Source organism: Exophiala aquamarina (assembly GCF_000709125.1).
Source record: "Exophiala aquamarina CBS 119918 chromosome Unknown aczIA-supercont1.3, whole genome shotgun sequence".
Lineage (NCBI taxonomy): Eukaryota > Fungi > Ascomycota > Eurotiomycetes > Chaetothyriales > Herpotrichiellaceae > Exophiala > Exophiala aquamarina.
This window is the reverse complement of record NW_013550585.1, coordinates 3,592,171-3,609,120: the sequence shown is the minus strand read 5'-3', so window position 1 is coordinate 3,609,120 and position 16,950 is coordinate 3,592,171. Positions and strand designations below refer to the sequence as shown.

General features: G+C 50.6%; 6 protein-coding genes across 6 annotated transcripts; 2 read left to right on the top strand and 4 right to left on the bottom strand.

Annotated features, from left to right (window-relative positions):
• Positions 1–830: 830 nt before the first annotated feature.
• A1O9_04865 (uncharacterized protein) lies at positions 831–1,983 on the bottom strand (the record flags this gene model as incomplete). The annotated part of the gene is made up of 3 exons (XM_013407151.1): positions 831–1,352; positions 1,539–1,614; positions 1,676–1,983. 3 exons carry the CDS (start codon positions 1,981–1,983, stop codon positions 831–833), a joined length of 906 nt encoding a protein of 301 aa, XP_013262605.1.
• Positions 1,984–3,134: 1,151 nt separating this feature from the next.
• A1O9_04864 (uncharacterized protein) lies at positions 3,135–4,789 on the bottom strand (the record flags this gene model as incomplete). Its single annotated transcript, XM_013407150.1, has 2 exons — positions 3,135–4,700; positions 4,757–4,789. 2 exons carry the CDS (start codon positions 4,787–4,789, stop codon positions 3,135–3,137), a joined length of 1,599 nt encoding a protein of 532 aa, XP_013262604.1.
• A 528-nt stretch (positions 4,790–5,317) lies between these two features.
• A1O9_04863 (uncharacterized protein) lies at positions 5,318–6,577 on the top strand (the record flags this gene model as incomplete). Its single annotated transcript, XM_013407149.1, has 1 exon — positions 5,318–6,577. One exon carries the CDS (start codon positions 5,318–5,320, stop codon positions 6,575–6,577), a length of 1,260 nt encoding a protein of 419 aa, XP_013262603.1.
• An 862-nt stretch (positions 6,578–7,439) lies between these two features.
• Positions 7,440–10,348, bottom strand: A1O9_04862 (aspartyl-tRNA synthetase; the record flags this gene model as incomplete). Its single annotated transcript, XM_013407148.1, has 2 exons — positions 7,440–9,565; positions 9,619–10,348. 2 exons carry the CDS (start codon positions 10,346–10,348, stop codon positions 7,440–7,442), a joined length of 2,856 nt encoding a protein of 951 aa, XP_013262602.1.
• Positions 10,349–12,678: 2,330 nt separating this feature from the next.
• On the top strand, positions 12,679–14,151 carry A1O9_04861 (uncharacterized protein; the record flags this gene model as incomplete). Its single annotated transcript, XM_013407147.1, has 1 exon — positions 12,679–14,151. One exon carries the CDS (start codon positions 12,679–12,681, stop codon positions 14,149–14,151), a length of 1,473 nt encoding a protein of 490 aa, XP_013262601.1.
• A 1,661-nt stretch (positions 14,152–15,812) lies between these two features.
• On the bottom strand, positions 15,813–16,775 carry A1O9_04860 (uncharacterized protein). Its single transcript, XM_013407146.1, has one exon. It carries the CDS (start codon positions 16,301–16,303, stop codon positions 15,965–15,967), a length of 339 nt encoding a protein of 112 aa, XP_013262600.1. The 5' UTR covers positions 16,304–16,775; the 3' UTR covers positions 15,813–15,964.
• Positions 16,776–16,950: the final 175 nt, after the last annotated feature.

Genomic DNA, 16,950 nt, shown 5'->3' with positions numbered 1-16,950 from the left:
CTCTCGCCTCTCGCAAGCATACGGATCAATGCCATATTACACCCTTGTTTGTCCACCGAACAGTAAAGTCACCGGGGAAAAACAAAAAGAGTGAAACTATAAAGGATGCAAATAGTGATCTTGTCTTGACAAGGCTGTGTATACCCTCTTGCTCCCCTCGGCGACAGCTCGCGTTCGACAACTTCTAACCGTGCATTGATGAATGAATATTGAATCCTCATGTATCTGGCTGCTAGCAAGCTGAACCTGCGAAGGACGCCATTCCTCTGCCCCTTCCGTCCCACAGTTTCCATCCAGAAGGGAACGTCCTGAAACAAGGAGGAAAATACCAAGGAACCATGTACATAAAATCCTCCATCTCATCATTCTCACCATTGTCTAAAGAAAAGAATAAGGAAGTTCGAGAGAAGGCTTCGTCAAATATGGCTACTCCATCTCCATTCTGTTAGAAAAGGAAGAGACTTATCATGCCTTCCCATGGCTATCTGCGAGCTATAATCATGACCGGCAACTACCTAACGAAGAAATACCGGTTCCCCAAAAAGGAGGTGCGGTGCGCCCCCCCAAACATGATTGCATATATGTACTAGGCGTGAGAACAGAGATACACATAAGTAGCACGGAGGGGAGAAAACGCAAGCGCGCATACACGCAGTGGACAGTGCCCATCATCGCCCGCGCCGTCAGGACAGACCCACCCTAGTCCAAGGTTTTCCCCGGGGGGGGGGGGGGGGAACACACAGGCACAGTGCCTCCTGCCTGAAGCTAAATGCGCTGACCCATTCTGCGACTGTGTGGAAAGCCTAGTGGTGGTTGTGGTGCGTCGAGCGCTACCGGTGAGCTGTCGGAGACATGTTGCCGTCGAGTCCAGAGTGATACCGAGCATAGGGCTTCATGGATGGTGCGTTGGAGGTGAGCACCAGCCCTTCCCCTTCGCCCTGAGGCCGGTCATTATCTTTACCTTCATCCTCCTCCCGTACGGTCTCCAACATCTCCACGTCCTGCATCGTCTGCGGCGTAGACTCCCGGTCGAAGCCATGTGTGGCAGAAGCCGTAGTCACTCCAGGCGCAGAGATGCCAGCAAGTACAGGAGATGCTGTAGCTTCGGCGCCGGCGCCGTCAAGATCGAAAGGAGCAGACGGCGCAGGTTGGCCGGCACCCGCGGGTGACCCTTCCTCTTCCACCGCAGGGGCTGGGACATGGTCCCAATTACAGGCGAAAGAGCGCGCGAGCACCTCGTCACACACCTGCTTCTGTACATCCGTGGCGAGAAAATCTTCCGGCCGGCTGCCAATGGGGTTCGTGAGTGTTGGGTCTTGGTGCAGTGGGCATCGGCGGCCTGCTTGGATGGCCTGTTATTTGCGGTGAGGAAGCCACGCGTTAGTGTGGATGTCTATGTATCTGGTAGGAGGGCAGATTTGATATCTCAGAGTAAAGGAGTCTGCAGGGGAGAGGAACTAAATAGGGCAACTGCATTGCATATAGGTCGCGAAAAGGTGAAAGCATGCCCTGTCCCTCTGGGAAGCAAGCAAACATACATACCTCTTCAACCCCCGTTGCCACACAGAGTTCGCAGCGTAAGCCATCAGGGCACTTCCTGCAACCCACGACGAACTGGTAATGAATGCAGATACCTAGACTACGGCATTTCTGCTCACAAGGATACTGCACGTACAAGATGCAGGGCGTAAACCTGTACATCGTGAGCTGCCGGGTCTCTGGGAGCTTGGGCCTTCTGATCGTCACAGGCGGTGTGCTGGGGATGTCGGCGGGTTTGTTGACGTGGAAGAGTTGCCCTGAACGATGCAATAAGCTCTGGATGTAGAAGGTCGCCAGCTCCGGAGTGTCGTGTCCACCGGTGCCGGTGGTGCCGCGTTCTGACCTGTTTGGCGTGGCTGTTGAGAGCTGAAGAGACCAGTTTGTCATGTCCCCTGAGTACCCGGCGTTAAATGGCGCGGCGGAGTGAGTAGGGCGGTATGTCATGGTGATGTTGTAGATAGCGTAGTTGGCCTACTGGAATGTAGTCGTGGCACCGCGGAAAGAGATTCGGAGCGACGGCGAAGGTATCATGAAGAAGGGCTTCGAAAGTCAGACTTGCTGGCTTCGCGAGGGACTAGCGGCCGAAAAGAAAATGACAAAAGTCCAAAGTTTCACACTGAGGTGAGAGACCGGTTTGGTTTTTGTGACAAATGACTTGATATAACGGGGACCTAAAAAAGGACCAAACGAGTGACGAAAGGACTGGTACGGACAAATCGAATGAGACAATTGGCTGGTTGTCGTAGGAGCATTGAAAGGAAGCGAGTGGATAAATGGTGTAGGAGGAGAGATACCATATAAAGGAGGAAGGGTGTAATATTTGTACCTCTGAATCAAGCACCACATGATCAATCCTTGTGAAGACCAGCAAACGGAGTATGTCACGAGGGGCGGCAACATCTTGAAGCGGGAAGTGTTAATATAAAGAAAGGTATAGGGGGCAACATGAATGACTAGGAGGAGAATGAAGATACCGGCCAAGAGGCGGCGGGGCGGAGCTGCGGAGAGTATATGCAGTCAAGTCCCTTCCGGGCGGAATTCGGGATATATCGAGGGACTTCAAGGAATAAGCCGATAGGCCGGTGGTGTCCAGTGGTCATGTTTGAAAAGAATTCCGCAGTGCGGGAAAGTGGACATGATTGAAGGTGAAGGCCTGCAATGATGCATCGGGAGACAACTTACTTGCATGACACATCTCATACGCAGCGAGCACTTGGCATATGAGTGATTCGGTTTGGTTCGGTCTGAATCTGAGGTATCGCCAGGGTTTTTGTGCCATTTCTTTTACTCAGAAGGAGAAGTTCTGGTTTCACGCGTGTAGCTGACCTGTTTCACAAGTTGAATCACAAATGTGAGTATTCATTCTCATCCAAATTTCTTGGCTGGCACTGAATAAGTGATCCTAAGTGAGTAGCGTCCAAGAAAAGAAGGTTGGAGTGCGGCCCATCATAGGAGGGTAGGAAGATAGGAGTATCATTCAATCATATCCACGTCCAATTTTGAACCGTGCATAAAAGTGGAGTATGGCGCTGAAGGCTTGAAGTAGCAGCAGCGGAAGGAAGAAGAGTTGTGAATGCTATGATGGCTGCATGTTATCAGAAGTGGCCGTCTCTTGAATAAATCTTCTCCCAAACACCACTCTCGCTTTCTGCCGAGTTTGCTCCCCATGTGGTAGAGGACGAGCGCATTGGAGTAATATGACCGGAACCACTACTAAGTCCTGTTTGGGCGAAATAAACTCTGGTAGTATCGGTTTCAATTTTGTGTTCTTCGTCCATCTGACGATATTGAGTCCGATAACCCATCATCGATGCGACCAAACCTCCAGGAAGATATCGGCCAATGATGTCGTACAGTCGAGCTCCACTTCCAACGAACACTACGTTGGATCTTGTCATGCTCTGCCACTCGAAGCGGCCAAATGCTTTGAATGTTTGGACTGGTGCTAGGGCGTCGAAAACTGCATTGTGGAATTCCCGTGCAGCACTGCCTCGGATGAAACTACGTTGGCCTAGAGTTTTGCGTTGAATTGCTGCTCTTTGTGAACTGTGCCAGTGAGTATTTGCATGCGTAAGTGCGGAATTTGACGGGTCGAGTCTGCCTGTACTCTGTCCAGCTGCTGTCCGTGTGCTGGGGACGGAACCCATGTCAAAATTGCCCATCTTGAGCTCACTGACTGTTATATTTGCGCTGGCTGCGTAGATTTCCCTTCTGAGAGTTGAGGCTAGTGCCGAAAGAGAAGTTGTTACCAAACCTTCCGGGATTTGTCTTGGGGAGTTGAGGGACTGGGGAATCGAAGGGTAGGCAATGACGATGCTGGCTGGGAATTTCGGGTCTGTAGAGTAGTTGGCAAGAAGTGGAAGGAACTGCTGAATTGTGAGGACTGGGGAGACCAGGCGGGTATTCAAGGTGTCGACAATGTCGCTCGGAGGAAGAAGTGCAAGTGGGCCTTCAGAGTAGCCGGAGCAACCTGGAAAGACGACAACTCCAGCTAGCGTCATGTTGCCTAAAGACGATCCTTGAAATGATCGACTGGAAGTAGGAGAGGACGGCCGAGAGGATTTTGTAAGTAGATCTCTGATGGGCTCGAGATTGGGGTGGACGTCAACGGCTGGGTTGGGTACAGTCGAGGTCAGATCAATCCACAACGGCCGGAGATCAGCTTTGGCTTCTTGCTGGATCAGTGAGTCTTCATCTGTTGAAGAAACAGTGACATAAACAACGTAGCCCCGTCGTTCAAGATCGAGTGCTAGTGACCGTGTAAGAGCATCGTGGAATGTGGAACATGCCAAAACAACAATCTCTTTCTTCGCTCCGTTGGGCAACTTTCTTGCCCTCCGTTTTCTGGCGTGCGCCTTTTTTCTGCGACGGATCAAAAAGATGGATGTGCTTGTGAATGCGACAACAATGGCGATTGCAGTACGATTCCTCGAGACCCATGCAGTGGTCTGCTCGATGAAGCCTTGAGGAGGAGGTGGAGGGCGAGCAAAGAAATTGCCCATGGCTCCATTCGATGGACGAGGGGGGCGCAGGGAATCAGGGATCCAGCTCGCCGAATCTAGGGCGTCTCGAATTTCGGTGGCAATGCTATTCGTGTGTTTCTCGATGTAGTCCGCCACACGACTCCCGTAATAGGCGACATCTTGCGGAATGCTCGCAAGCTGCAGGATGTCAGATATGTGTGGGTGGAAGAGGATCCCTGATGAAATCTACTTACCAAATCCAAGAACTGCTGGTCGTCACTGGTCATTGTTCTTATCGTTTAGTGAGCAGACCCGCGTAGGGGCATCATGAGTGATGAATGTGGTGTGAGAGGGACACTCTTCACCTTATACTCGTAGAGATCCGTCATTGTATGTACTTTCTCCAATCGATGTTGATTCTGTCCAATCGGCATTGTGGGGACACATCTTGACATCCAACCACGTGACATGACACGTGGTCCGCTTCATCAGGCTGAGGTCCTCTTACGAATCACCCTGGTTACTGTTGAGATATTCCTTCTCGTAGATTCTGGCGCCATTTTTGCTATTTCCGTAGAGGGTCCGTCACTAAATTCTATGCACTTCTCTATGCGTTATCACAGCGGTACTGCCTCGAATACCTGAAAATGGCGGCGGACAGGTGCGGCACTAGGTGGTGACTGCTTTCTTTCACCTCTATTAGGGTAAATATCTTCAAGAGTGCTTCTCCCGCTAGTTTTTGTTCTCGAAATATCTTCCCTGATCCAAAATATCACCTTGTCGGTCGTAAAACATTCTGGTACCTCACAACAAACATGTCGCATTTTAATACCAGGGAGTTAGATCCCTTGATCGATCAATTCCAGCACCTCAGGGACAAGAGGCGCGGAGGCGAGGCCCTCCATATCTTAAGAAAGGTCGCTTCCATAGTGAAACCCATAATGCGCCAGCGTAGCTGGCGTGTAGGAACACTGGCAGAGTTCTTCCCGCCTGAATCCAATCTACTTGGCCTAAACACAAACCATGGCGATCGCATCGACCTCAGGCTACGCTACGCTGGAGACGAAAATCAATTCCTGCCAATGGAGGAGATAATCGACACTATGCTTCACGAACTATGCCATATCGTCCATGGTCCCCACAACGACCACTTCTATGCGCTGTGGGCCAAACTCCAGGACGAGCACAAGGCACTCACCGCAAAAGGATATACGGGCGAAGGGTTCCTTGGGAAGGGCGACAGGCTGGGTGGACAACGCTTGCCGATGCATGAAATGAGACGCAGAGCTCGTGTTGCTGCGCAGGAGCGTGCCGATCGGACGAGGAACAGCGGGTCGGTACTTGGTGGGAAGGGTATTCTGCGTGGGCAAAGTGCCAGAGACGTTATAGCAGCTGCAGCTGAGAAGAGGGCTAAATCCGAACGCGGATGCGCCAATGGCACCGAAGAAGGGAGAAAGCTCGCTGAAGGGAAAGCGCCCAAAGGTGGGCAGGTCACCACCACGAAAGCGGATCAAGAAGATGAGAACGAAGCCGCCTGGATACAAGCGATGATTGAACTGGTGCGGGAAGACGAGGCCCAGATGTTCAATCAAGACCACCTTCGCCCTGACACTTCACTCACGGCCGGCCTCGACGCGGCCTCAATCAGAGAAGAGCAGGCCAGGATCGAGCGAAGTATCAAGCAACAATCACGGCCAGCCAAACGCCCTCCGACTAGGCCACCGCCAGAGACCTGGACGTGCGAGGTATGCACACTCATCAACCCAATCGACGATCTCAGGTGCGGAGCATGTGAGATAGAACGACCTCCAGACTCCTTTCCACCTCCGAGACGAGCACGAAACAAATCCCCTTCCTCAGCCACCAGCACCAGCACCAGCACCATCAAAAAATCCACACCGACAGCTCTCCAACCACGCCTGAACGCCTACGACTCGATCGCGCGGATAGAATCCCAAGCGGCGAGGATGAATGTAGCGAAGCCGATGGGGTGGACATGCCATAGCTGCGGGAACTGGATGGAGGAGATGTGGTGGACGTGTTCAACCTGCGGCATGATGAAGGCGAGTTCTTGATGACCCTGTCACCGGACAGGAGACCACAATATACTACCTAGAGGATAGGATATTCTTTGAGAGTACGAAGAACAAGAAGCTGAGGCCTTGCAAACTCGAACTCCCCCGAACGGATACTAGTGTCATAGATGATGAGGCCTGGTTGCTCCAATTCAAGGGGGACTGAGACGCACTCCCTTCGCCCGCTCTACCTGTCTAGATTTTGCTAGATAGATGTCCGGCAACGATTGAAATGAGATACATGTAACTTCCACCGACACCATCATCATCAACCAGCGAAGGAAGAGAGGAAAAGCGCCGCCTTTCCTTTCTTGCACCCCTTTTTCAATTCCTCCAAACCTAGTATCTAATGCTCCATCTGTCCCCGAGCTTACGTCGTCCACAGATCCTGGAGTGTGAGCGGCCTATGTAGATTGCCTTTTGGGTTCTTTGGAACACTAGCTAACCAGATACTAGGCCAAATCATGAAAAGCGTGTGATCCCTTGGATTAGCCAAGAAGGAACATCGCGATTGGATATGGATGGCGCTAATTTGAGGCCACTACCATTCTCTGAGATGATGTATTAACAAAGAGGGATTGCTTTCTTAAATGTGAATCTTGAACGAGGATGACCTATTCACTGCCAATGTGCTAGTGGTATCTAAAGGTTTCCTAAAAAGCATTCATTGCCAGTGGTGCATTGGAGGGGGAATAATCTTTGGGGGGGCAGATATCAAAACCAAGAGGATCAACGACAACGACTTTCCAACAGATGCTCATATCACATTAAAAGCCCTCAGGTCCGATCATTCATCCTGGAAGAATCTAGAAGGAAAAGCGGATCAGCATCACAGTTTTGAGACGATTGAAAACATGAAAACTTACCGCATGATTGCCTTGATACCTCTAGAACCAAGGCCATGAGGGGGATACGCAATCCAAATGGGATCTGCAACCGCTCCCATCTTCTCTCTAAATTCGGATTTTCTTGCCAAATTGAATTGCTTGACAATAGCATCGTACGTAGCTTGGAGCACTTTGACCTTGGCACCACTCATGTGATGGCCTGGCGTTAAATGTGTTGCCGCTCCACCACCGAATGTAACAGTTTTGACGCCAGCATTGGCAGCGACAGTCAGTGCATGAGTGGTGAGGTATTCGATCGTTCCGGACGGCGCTCCTGGGAAGTCAAGCGTATATTTTGCTTGCCAGCCCTTGCGAGGAGCAAGTTCAGCCATGACAGCAATTCCGACGAGGGTGCCATCCCTGTCCTCGGCGATAGTGTAGCGTCTGTGCTTCTCGTCACGGAAAAGGTCAATATTGGAAAGATGTATTTGAGTGCCCTTGCGATTTGACAACCAATCTTTCACTCGAGCATTTGCTCGATCTTTGATACTGTCTGGGACAGGAAGATTGTGGTCAAGATCGGTGAGTTTCACCCCGTCACTTTGAGCTTTGCGGATTTTCTTGGCCACCTCTGGGTCTGATTCAGCAGTCTTTTTGTGTGGATCCACACGCTCCTCAGCGACGCACGAGAGAGTCTTCCAACCGAGGCGTTCACCTAAAACTTCCTCCATCTCAGGGCTTATCAAAAGCCACAGAGGTTTGAGGTGAGTCTCCTTCTTAAGCCATTGAAGGAACGACACGATAACGCGATAGTACTGGCTTGGGTCGCAGAGTGGATCACCTGGCAGAATAGCGTAGTGACCTTCTACAACATAAGAAACAGCAGCGCCAGTATCTGCATGACGCCATATCTTGTAGCGCTCATCACCCCATGATGTTGCGGTTGCATCACCATAATTGGCCACAAGGTCGTAAAGATCAGGCATTTTCCGATCCTCGACCGCCACTTCACGGCCGCGCTCTTGACGCCACAAAGGATTCAGTGTATCAGCCTCAGGGTGCCGCAGCTTTTCGACGATGGGCTTTGCTGGGAAAGACTTTGGATCTCTGTGGAACAAAGAGGCAAGGCGGATGTTACCCAGCTTGAGAATGAGCATGACAATACGTTCCAGGCCGACGCCGCACCCAGCATGAGGGGGGGCACCCCATCTGAAGCCTTCCATGTATTCGGCCATGTCCTCAGGATCAATGCCCACCAGCCGCATGTTTTCTTCCAGCATCTTGGATTCGTGAATACGTTGACCACCCGAAATGATTTCTTGGCCACGTACAAACACGTCAAAAGAATTGGTGTATCTGGGATCCTTAGCATCTGGCATGGTGTAGAAGGGTCGGGCCGATCGAGGGAATTTATCCAAGATGTAGTAATCAGTCTTGTACTTTTCTTTGATTAGTTCACCAACGCGAATTTCATCTCGTGTGCCGAAATCCTCCAAGGGTGAAATGGGCTCACCCTCTTCGTTCAACCAACCTGAATCATTCAAGAGCTTGACAGCTTCTACAAAGGGAATTCTTGGAGTTTCTTCCAGCCAGACGAGGTCCTCGCTAGGAAACTGTTGCTTGATCAACTCAACTTCTGTGCGGTATTTTGTGTAAATGCCATGGAAAATCTTCTTCAGAACAGTATCAATGACATCCATCATTTCGTGATAGTGTTCCTCAATCGACATTTCGAGGTCAAGTCCAGTATACTCAGTCAAATGACGATGGGTGTTTGAGTTCTCCGCCCGAAAAACCGCACCAATCTCGTAGACGCGCTCGAAGTCCGATGCAATCGCCATCTGCTTCGCGAGCTGAGGAGATTGAGCCAAGAAAGCGGACCTGCCAAAGTAGTTGACTTTGAAGACTGATGCGCCAGATTCTGTAGCAGCACCCTGAAGCTTCGGAGAATGGATTTCGACGAAACGCTCGTCATCAAGCGCAGAGCGAAACATGTTTCCTACACCCGCCTGGATACGGAAGATGGATTGGGAAGGAGCAGTTCGCAAGTCCATGATGCGGTTCGACAGTCTGACACGGTCCGGGATGACACTTTGACGACCGTCAACCTTTTGATCATCATCGAGAATGGTCAATTCCGCCTCTTGAACGGAAAAGGGAACTAGTGCAAAGTCAGCTCGGGATGTGGAAGGCGGAGGAGAGGAGGTTGCATACCAGGTTCTGCGCGCTTAACTATAACATGGAGATCCGACACCTTCACCTCTACTGTGTGTATGGAGGCTGACTTGATGGGGATTTGCGGTTTTTGAAGGACTCCCGTAACCAATAAAATATTGCCAGTGCGCAAATGCTCAGCCCAGTGAATCATCAGGGCTGAGACTTTACCAGGTTCCTCAACCAGGACGCCCTGAATTGTTGAGATTTGCTGTCGGAAGATCAAGAAGACGAGCTTCGCACCCATATTCCGGACGTGATGCAGCCTGCAACGAAACTGGACCTCCTTACCAACCTGGTCTTCAGTGATGGTACTGATATCCAGGCGTTGCGTCGCACCGCGAGAAGTGGACTGCATTAGAGGCAGATCACCATAGCGGGCTTTCATGTCATCAGTCTCGGTCTTTGCGGCTTCTTCGAGTCTCGCTTTGGCACGTTCCTCAGAGTCATCACGATGCTCAAGACTCAAACGGGATCGATGGTCTCTCTTTCTCTGCTTTGTCTTTGCTCTTTTCTGTGCATTCTTGCTGATGCCATCGCTATCAAACTCGCTCATATCAGACTCATTGTCGCTGGAGGTGTAGTCCTTGTCACCGAGATGGAGAAATTGAGCGAGGGATCGGCGGTGAGGACCCGGACTTTGAGAGGTAGTAGGAGAGACGTCTCCGCTGAGCTTGGTGTCACTTCCATTGGTATGTATCTGCTTGGACAACTTCCGGAGGACAGACATTCTGACGGCCGCCGCGGAAGTGTCTTAAGTGGATCGGAAGTCAAGGGCAATTCAAAAAAGGCTGAGGGACTATGCCACCAGAACAGATAGGCGGATGCGGTATTCAGGGCAGTAAAATCTCTCTTCTGTCCGTACGTAGAGGGGAATAGAGGACTAATGCTCTACTGGCGAAATGGGTTAACCTCGCGCTGGAAATGAGAGCAGAGGTTACGACCAAAGTCAGCCAAAGTATGGCGGGAAGTCGGCGTTTACGCACAAACGCGGGCGGGGAGATATTGAAGATAGCAATGAGTACAGAGTAGTAGGAGGAGGAGGGGAGGGAGCGATGCCGGGCAGAGATGAAAGGAGTATGGACGGCCGGACGAGAAGCACACCAGATTGGGGTGCCCGAATTAGCTGGGAGGCCCTGGAAAAAGATGAAAGATATGACGAGGCAACACACACAACACCAAAGTGGTAGTGGCAGGAGGCAGGAGGCAGGAGGCAGGATCGCAAGAGCTCCATCGTACTCGTACGCCCGCTTCGGCTGATTCGGGATGATTGGTGAGTGCGAGGGGGCATAAAAGCTAGACAACTGGCATCGGTAACGTCATTGAGTGCGCGAAATGGGAGGGTGAGTGAGTGAGCTGTAGCTTGCTGACTCAGGCGGGGTGGGCATCTCGTCCCCTCGGCTTTGGTCAGTCACCCAATAACAACCATTGAACCAATCCCACTACTCACCAAGGTGGGAAGGTGTTGGTAGGTAAGCAGGCCATCAAACTGGAAAGAGTTGGTGCTTGCTGATTTTCTTTGTTGGTTCCACCTGGCAGGAACATGAACATACTCGTAAACATAAACATGAAACGATATGAGATAGTTAGCATATTTGGACGGGCTGACATTCCCGTCCTCCCGGAGCAACTCACCGACCAACCCATTACCAGCAACTTAACCAAGGGACGAGGCAGAAGTAATTAGTTGGTAACAGGGCAGGCACTCGTACTTCAGGCTCAGCAAACAAGTAACAATTTCGGTTCCATTCGAATTCTTAGCCAGGCCTAGCCACTGGCGGTCGCCGGCCCCTGACTGGCACCAGGTGACGCCTGGGTGATACCCACCCAAAGTAGGACCTTGATTAGTCAGAGCATCGCATGCAAGAACTGGACTAGGCATGAGATTAGGTGTAGTAATCAATTATAATAGGAAGCGGTATTTGGTGGACTCGTTGCATAAAAGGTCGGGGTCTCATTTGATTCTCATGCTGTTGAAGGGGAAGACTTTTGCTCACCGTGTCTTCTGCAGTGCTCTGGGGTTTGGGGATAGCGAAGTATTTGTAAACACTCGTGGCTACACCCAAGGTCGATCAATGATTAAGATTTCCACGAGCAACCAGCCAAGATACCGCCCGCGGCTTTTACTTTGGTGACGTGGCTAATCAAACAACCTTGAGAGTGAAGATATGTATGTACGTGAGTCGGAGTAGTTATCACTGCTCTAACCTCGGTATACCTCGTACTGCAGTGCTTTATTAAAACCGTGTCCGCGGATGGTCGGCGTTAAAGCGAAGTTCGCGTGCAGCACCAAGAACAGGTGGTGGTGGCACTACCACTGCGGACGAGTAGCAACACAGCCCCCTCGGCCTGCGGGGGGAGTTACGAGGACTCGTACACCACTGGAAGGCTACAGCCGTCATCCAGTGTCTAGGAAGTCCAAAGAGATGCCAAATAACGGCCGTTTGAGATCGTCCCAGGCCAGCCACCTATCTTGTTGCGTATCTTATAGGCGGTCCGGGCATCGGGTGAGATGCATCTCGCGCCAATGGCCATCCATCTTAGGCCTCTTCCGGGTCATCTCCGGATTCAATCTGATGCGATTTGATGCGACCTGATCGTTGGGCGTATGTACTAGGGTCTAACACAAGAGTCGTGCCGCTGCTACTGGCATGACAACCACAGCCACAACCACCACGTCACTTTATTTTTTACTTCCTGATCATCTTCATTCCACGGAGTAGACATTACTGAATTTGATGCGAGAGAGCTCGTGCCCGTTCGAAGTCTATTCCATTTCTCAGTCCTGAAGGATATGCATTCACAAGAAAAAGTATTTCCAGACGCCTCCGGTTCACTGCGAGATCGTTGAGTCCCTCCACTGCGACACCTGTTACTGTTCTTGGAAAGGACTTTCTCAAACTCCCTCGCTTATCGCTGCTGCGTGCTTTCCCAACCATCGGCTGATTGTTGGCATATATCAATTTGCCGATCCCACCATCGTCACACTGATCCTCTAGTACTTACTTGGTCCTCTACCCCTCTATCCTCCTTTTCCTTGGAAATGCTCCCTTGCACATCATGTCAGGGATCTCTACTCCTGCAATTCAACTCAACGACATGCCTCCCAACCCCAGCGAAATGACAGAAGCCAAAGACTTCGCCGCCAACCCAAAAAGCCCAACGCTCTTTTATCAACACAGTCCCTTCGATAATAGTATGCTTGAGCCGCCGGAGGATCCCTTGACGGAAACCATATCGGCCACCGACAGCGAGTATCCCGCCGAGGATGGCTATCTCAATCAGCGCAGGCGGTCCATGAGCCATCATTTGATGAGAACAGACATACCCTCACGAGAATGGCTACACGTCCAAGCCAACTTCTGGAGAGCCTGCATGAGACTAGGTATGCTTTTCCATGACTGGGCACCTCCAAGAGCACCACGACCTGCTTTCAAGCATGAAATTCGTACCGACACTGTTCCCATCGAGCTATTCTTCTACTTGCCGCCCAATTATCACAACACCCTTGACTCAGATGCTTACTACAGATTTCCCGCTGTGATTAATTTCCATGGCGGCGGCTTTGTGCTGGGAGATGCAAGCGATGATCGTTACTGGGCCAGGGTTGCCATGGAACGGACCAATGCAATCTTCGTCAGTGTGAACTATCGAAGAGCCCCAGAACATCCATTCCCCGTTCCTGTCGACGACTGTGCAGAAGCTATCCTCTATGTGGCAGAGCATGCAACTGAACTCAACATCGACCCAGGGAATATTGCACTATCCGGATTTTCTGCTGGTGCCAACCTAGCATTTGCTGCGCCCCTCAGGATCCAGTATCATTATGGTATCGATGTCATTAACGGGACAAAGAGCTCTAGTCCCACAAGACCCGGCACCTCTGAGACCGACATGAGCAACCGTGAGGATCCCTATTCCGATGATCACAGCTTTTTGAGTGTTGGACAGTCGACTGCCAGCCTCATCCGCGCGAAGACGATGACTCCCCTTCGAATTCGATCAATAGTAGCATGGTATCCTCTCCTGGATTGGACCATGTCCCGATCTCGGAAGATTCGGGAGTCAAGGAACCCGAAAAAGTGTCTCTCCAAAACATTCACCGACCTCTTCGACGTCAGCTACTTACCTCCCCCAGACGTCGCTGGAGATCACTGCAGCCCATATGCCTCACCAGGACTGGCGCAGGATCACATGATTCGCGATGGTCTTCCTCAAGAAATGCAGATGTGGCTGTGCGAATGGGACATGCTACTGGCTGAGGGACAACAGCTCGCTGACAAATTTGAGAGACTAGGTAAAAACGTTGACAGCAAGATGATTCCACGGGTACCTCATGCCTGGGACAAATCGGTGAATCCGTTCCGGGATCAAAAAGCCATCGATATGTTATATACGAAATCTGCGATCAATTTAAACAAAGTTTTCCAGGACAAAGACGGCATCGGCTGGGGCAATTCCATGAGCTCCCTACACCCGGCGGACACCATCATCGAAAGACAGCCCAGACACAGCGTGGTGATGCCATTGTGAATATGGATCGCCTTCACCGGCATTCCTTGTATATCTTTTGCCCAGTCGCATTGTCACCGGTGCTCAGGTCACAAATCGAAACTAGTCCACTCCGCCTTCCGGGGACGTGGTTTTATTTACAAAAGGAACTTCAAATACCTCCAGGCTACTACAATCATCATATGATCTCTACCACGACTACAAGATGTATCTGTTTCGTCCGACACCAAACCTAAATATTAAGCGATACCAAGACTTGTATACATCAACCACCCGTTTCACTACGACCATCTTCAACCATTCTACGAAAACGTTTATCTTTTCCTGGATTGACCTTCCACAATTTGTTTTTTGTCATTCGGTCTGTTTCTCTCCAGCATTTTAGCGTGGGCGTTATGGAGCGACGAAAAGAGCTGGGGACTTTATATTATACTTTCGTGTACAACACGCTTTCCACTTGAGCGAACTGCATCATACAGCGGGCGATGCCTCAAGTGAGCAAGCAGGCGAGTGAGCAAGAGTGAGCAATTCCGTGAACTACAAGACATGAATGGAAAGAAATAGATGATGAAGCTATGCCCTAGAGAGAGCGATCACGAATCCATGGATGTACTCCACGAACACGACACTCCGACGTTGAGGCTGATGAGGACACTTCTCTTCCCTATATGTATCAAGTCGCAACATCAATAAGTCTTTACCTTTTTGCCCAGTGTGAACGTTGGGACTTCTTTCCAACTTGTCTCCAACCTCGTTCTCTCGATGTCACTCCACCATCGACCTGGATATTTTCTCCTGTGCCCTTCTGTATCAATCTGCTCTGCCCCGTATGAGCAGAAAACCGGAAACTTCGATTTCTAGATTCCATTCAGTAATCTACTTCGATTTGCTTTTCGTGCCGAAAACATATGGGGCGAGGCTCAGCATGGATGCTAGAAGAGAGAGACGGGAACTACTTGGACGGGGCAGGAGTGGTCGGTCATTCTAGAAAAGACAGAGCGTGATATCCCAGTTGTGACTTGTGAAGTGATGGTATGGTTGCTTGGGTTTCAAAAGTACGAGTCGGGTTCAGAAGTTAAGAAAAGAAAAAGAGCGATTCGGGGAACCTAAAGAGCATGCCTGCGTTCTTGCAATTGGTTCCTTTTGGCCCGTGCAATTATGGCGGATTCCCCACTGGTTGAATATAGATTTGGACTTTGATGTTTGCGTCGCTAATTCGCTGGCATCAGCTGTGAAAACCACAGTTGCCGTTCCTTCTCATCGCTGGGTGTCAACAGAACAGATCAAAAAGACCTGTGTTGGACTCTCAGCATCATCTGAATTGGAATATAACACTACCATGCTCGGGAGCTAGTGAACACACTCGGTCGGCATTCTATCTATCATACATTCGGTACGATACAAATGTTTTCATGTTCATTTCAAGTTCCACCCACGATGTCTTTGATTCAACTTCACTCTTTTTGTAACACTGCTCAATGATTCTTCAATGTGGAATGAATGCCTAGCATCTGGTCAACTCAATATCGCTTGAACCATTCTCTGCGATCTTCTCTCCAGGTGGTAGCTACCGCGGGATAAAATGCTTTGCCATTGGGATCAAGAGGGACATGGAGTGGAACGCTTCCATTGAGTGTGGAAGTGTCAGGTGGTTGATGCGAGGATGGAGCAGTGCCGGAGATTGTGCTCGTACTCCATCCTGTCCCATTCGGTGTAGGAAAGGTAACATTGCTGGGTCCCGAATGACCAGTGCCGGTTGCTCGAGGTGGTGTCGTGTGGCCAGTACCGCCAGTAGCTCCAGATGTGCGATTGGTGTATGTGGGATGTGTCGGACTCAGTGTGCCTGTCGGCCAGATGGTGGTGTTAGGATTCCATGGGGTTGGATGACCCCAGGATGTAGTGCTGTTGACTGGGTATGGAATGAGAGGAATGACTGGAGTCGGGCCATAGTATTCAGATGGTGAAGGAGTTTCAGAGGGGATGTTGCGGCAAGCATATTCTTCAAAACCGTGCGTATTGATACCCAGGTAGCCACCAACTCGGTAGAAGAGATCGAGGTCCTCACAGATAGCTGTGCGATTGGACGTGAAGTCTCCAGCAACCTGAAGAGCATATACTGCAGCTTGGAGAGTGGAATAAAGCTCAGCCCGAGTGGTATTGAAGTAGTAGCCATGGTCAGCGATCCAGCAGAGAATAGCCTTGACTTGGTCTGGGTCAAGCCAGGATTCTTTCAATTGATACTTGACTTCAATAGTTTGGACTTCGGCGCAGGCCCATGTGGCATTCAGACCAGAGTCGGCAACGTTGAGAGCGAATATAGCTGACCAAACGGAGGTCAATAACTGTTGTGCTCGACCAGGAAGCTGGCTTGTATCAGGCGGAATGTCATTGCTGAAGACCGTTGCTAGGTTGAGGAGGGCACCATTCTCCGAACGTGACGTGAGTTCGCTACGAGAAGGAGCTCCGGGCAACCCGTTGGGTTCACCTGTATGAGCAACGACCAACTCTACGTTGTTATGCTCGCCCCAAAGCAGGCTTGAGGTTGTTGTAGGGTCCACTCCTCTTGTCGTGGCGGTACCTGAGGGAATGCATGCAACTCGAGTGACAGTCAGCGTAGGAATGTGGGTTGATTCGTACCAAGGACCCTGAGCATCATAAGTTGAGAATATAACTGGGAAGGGGCAGACTAACGGAGGCCACTGGGTTGTGATTGATGTCATTGGTGACGGTACAAAAATCACAATCAACAACCTGCTATTGTCAGTGGGAATTCAGCTAAGAATCAGATAGGCTTACATAGTAGGTGGTGGTCAGGAGGGC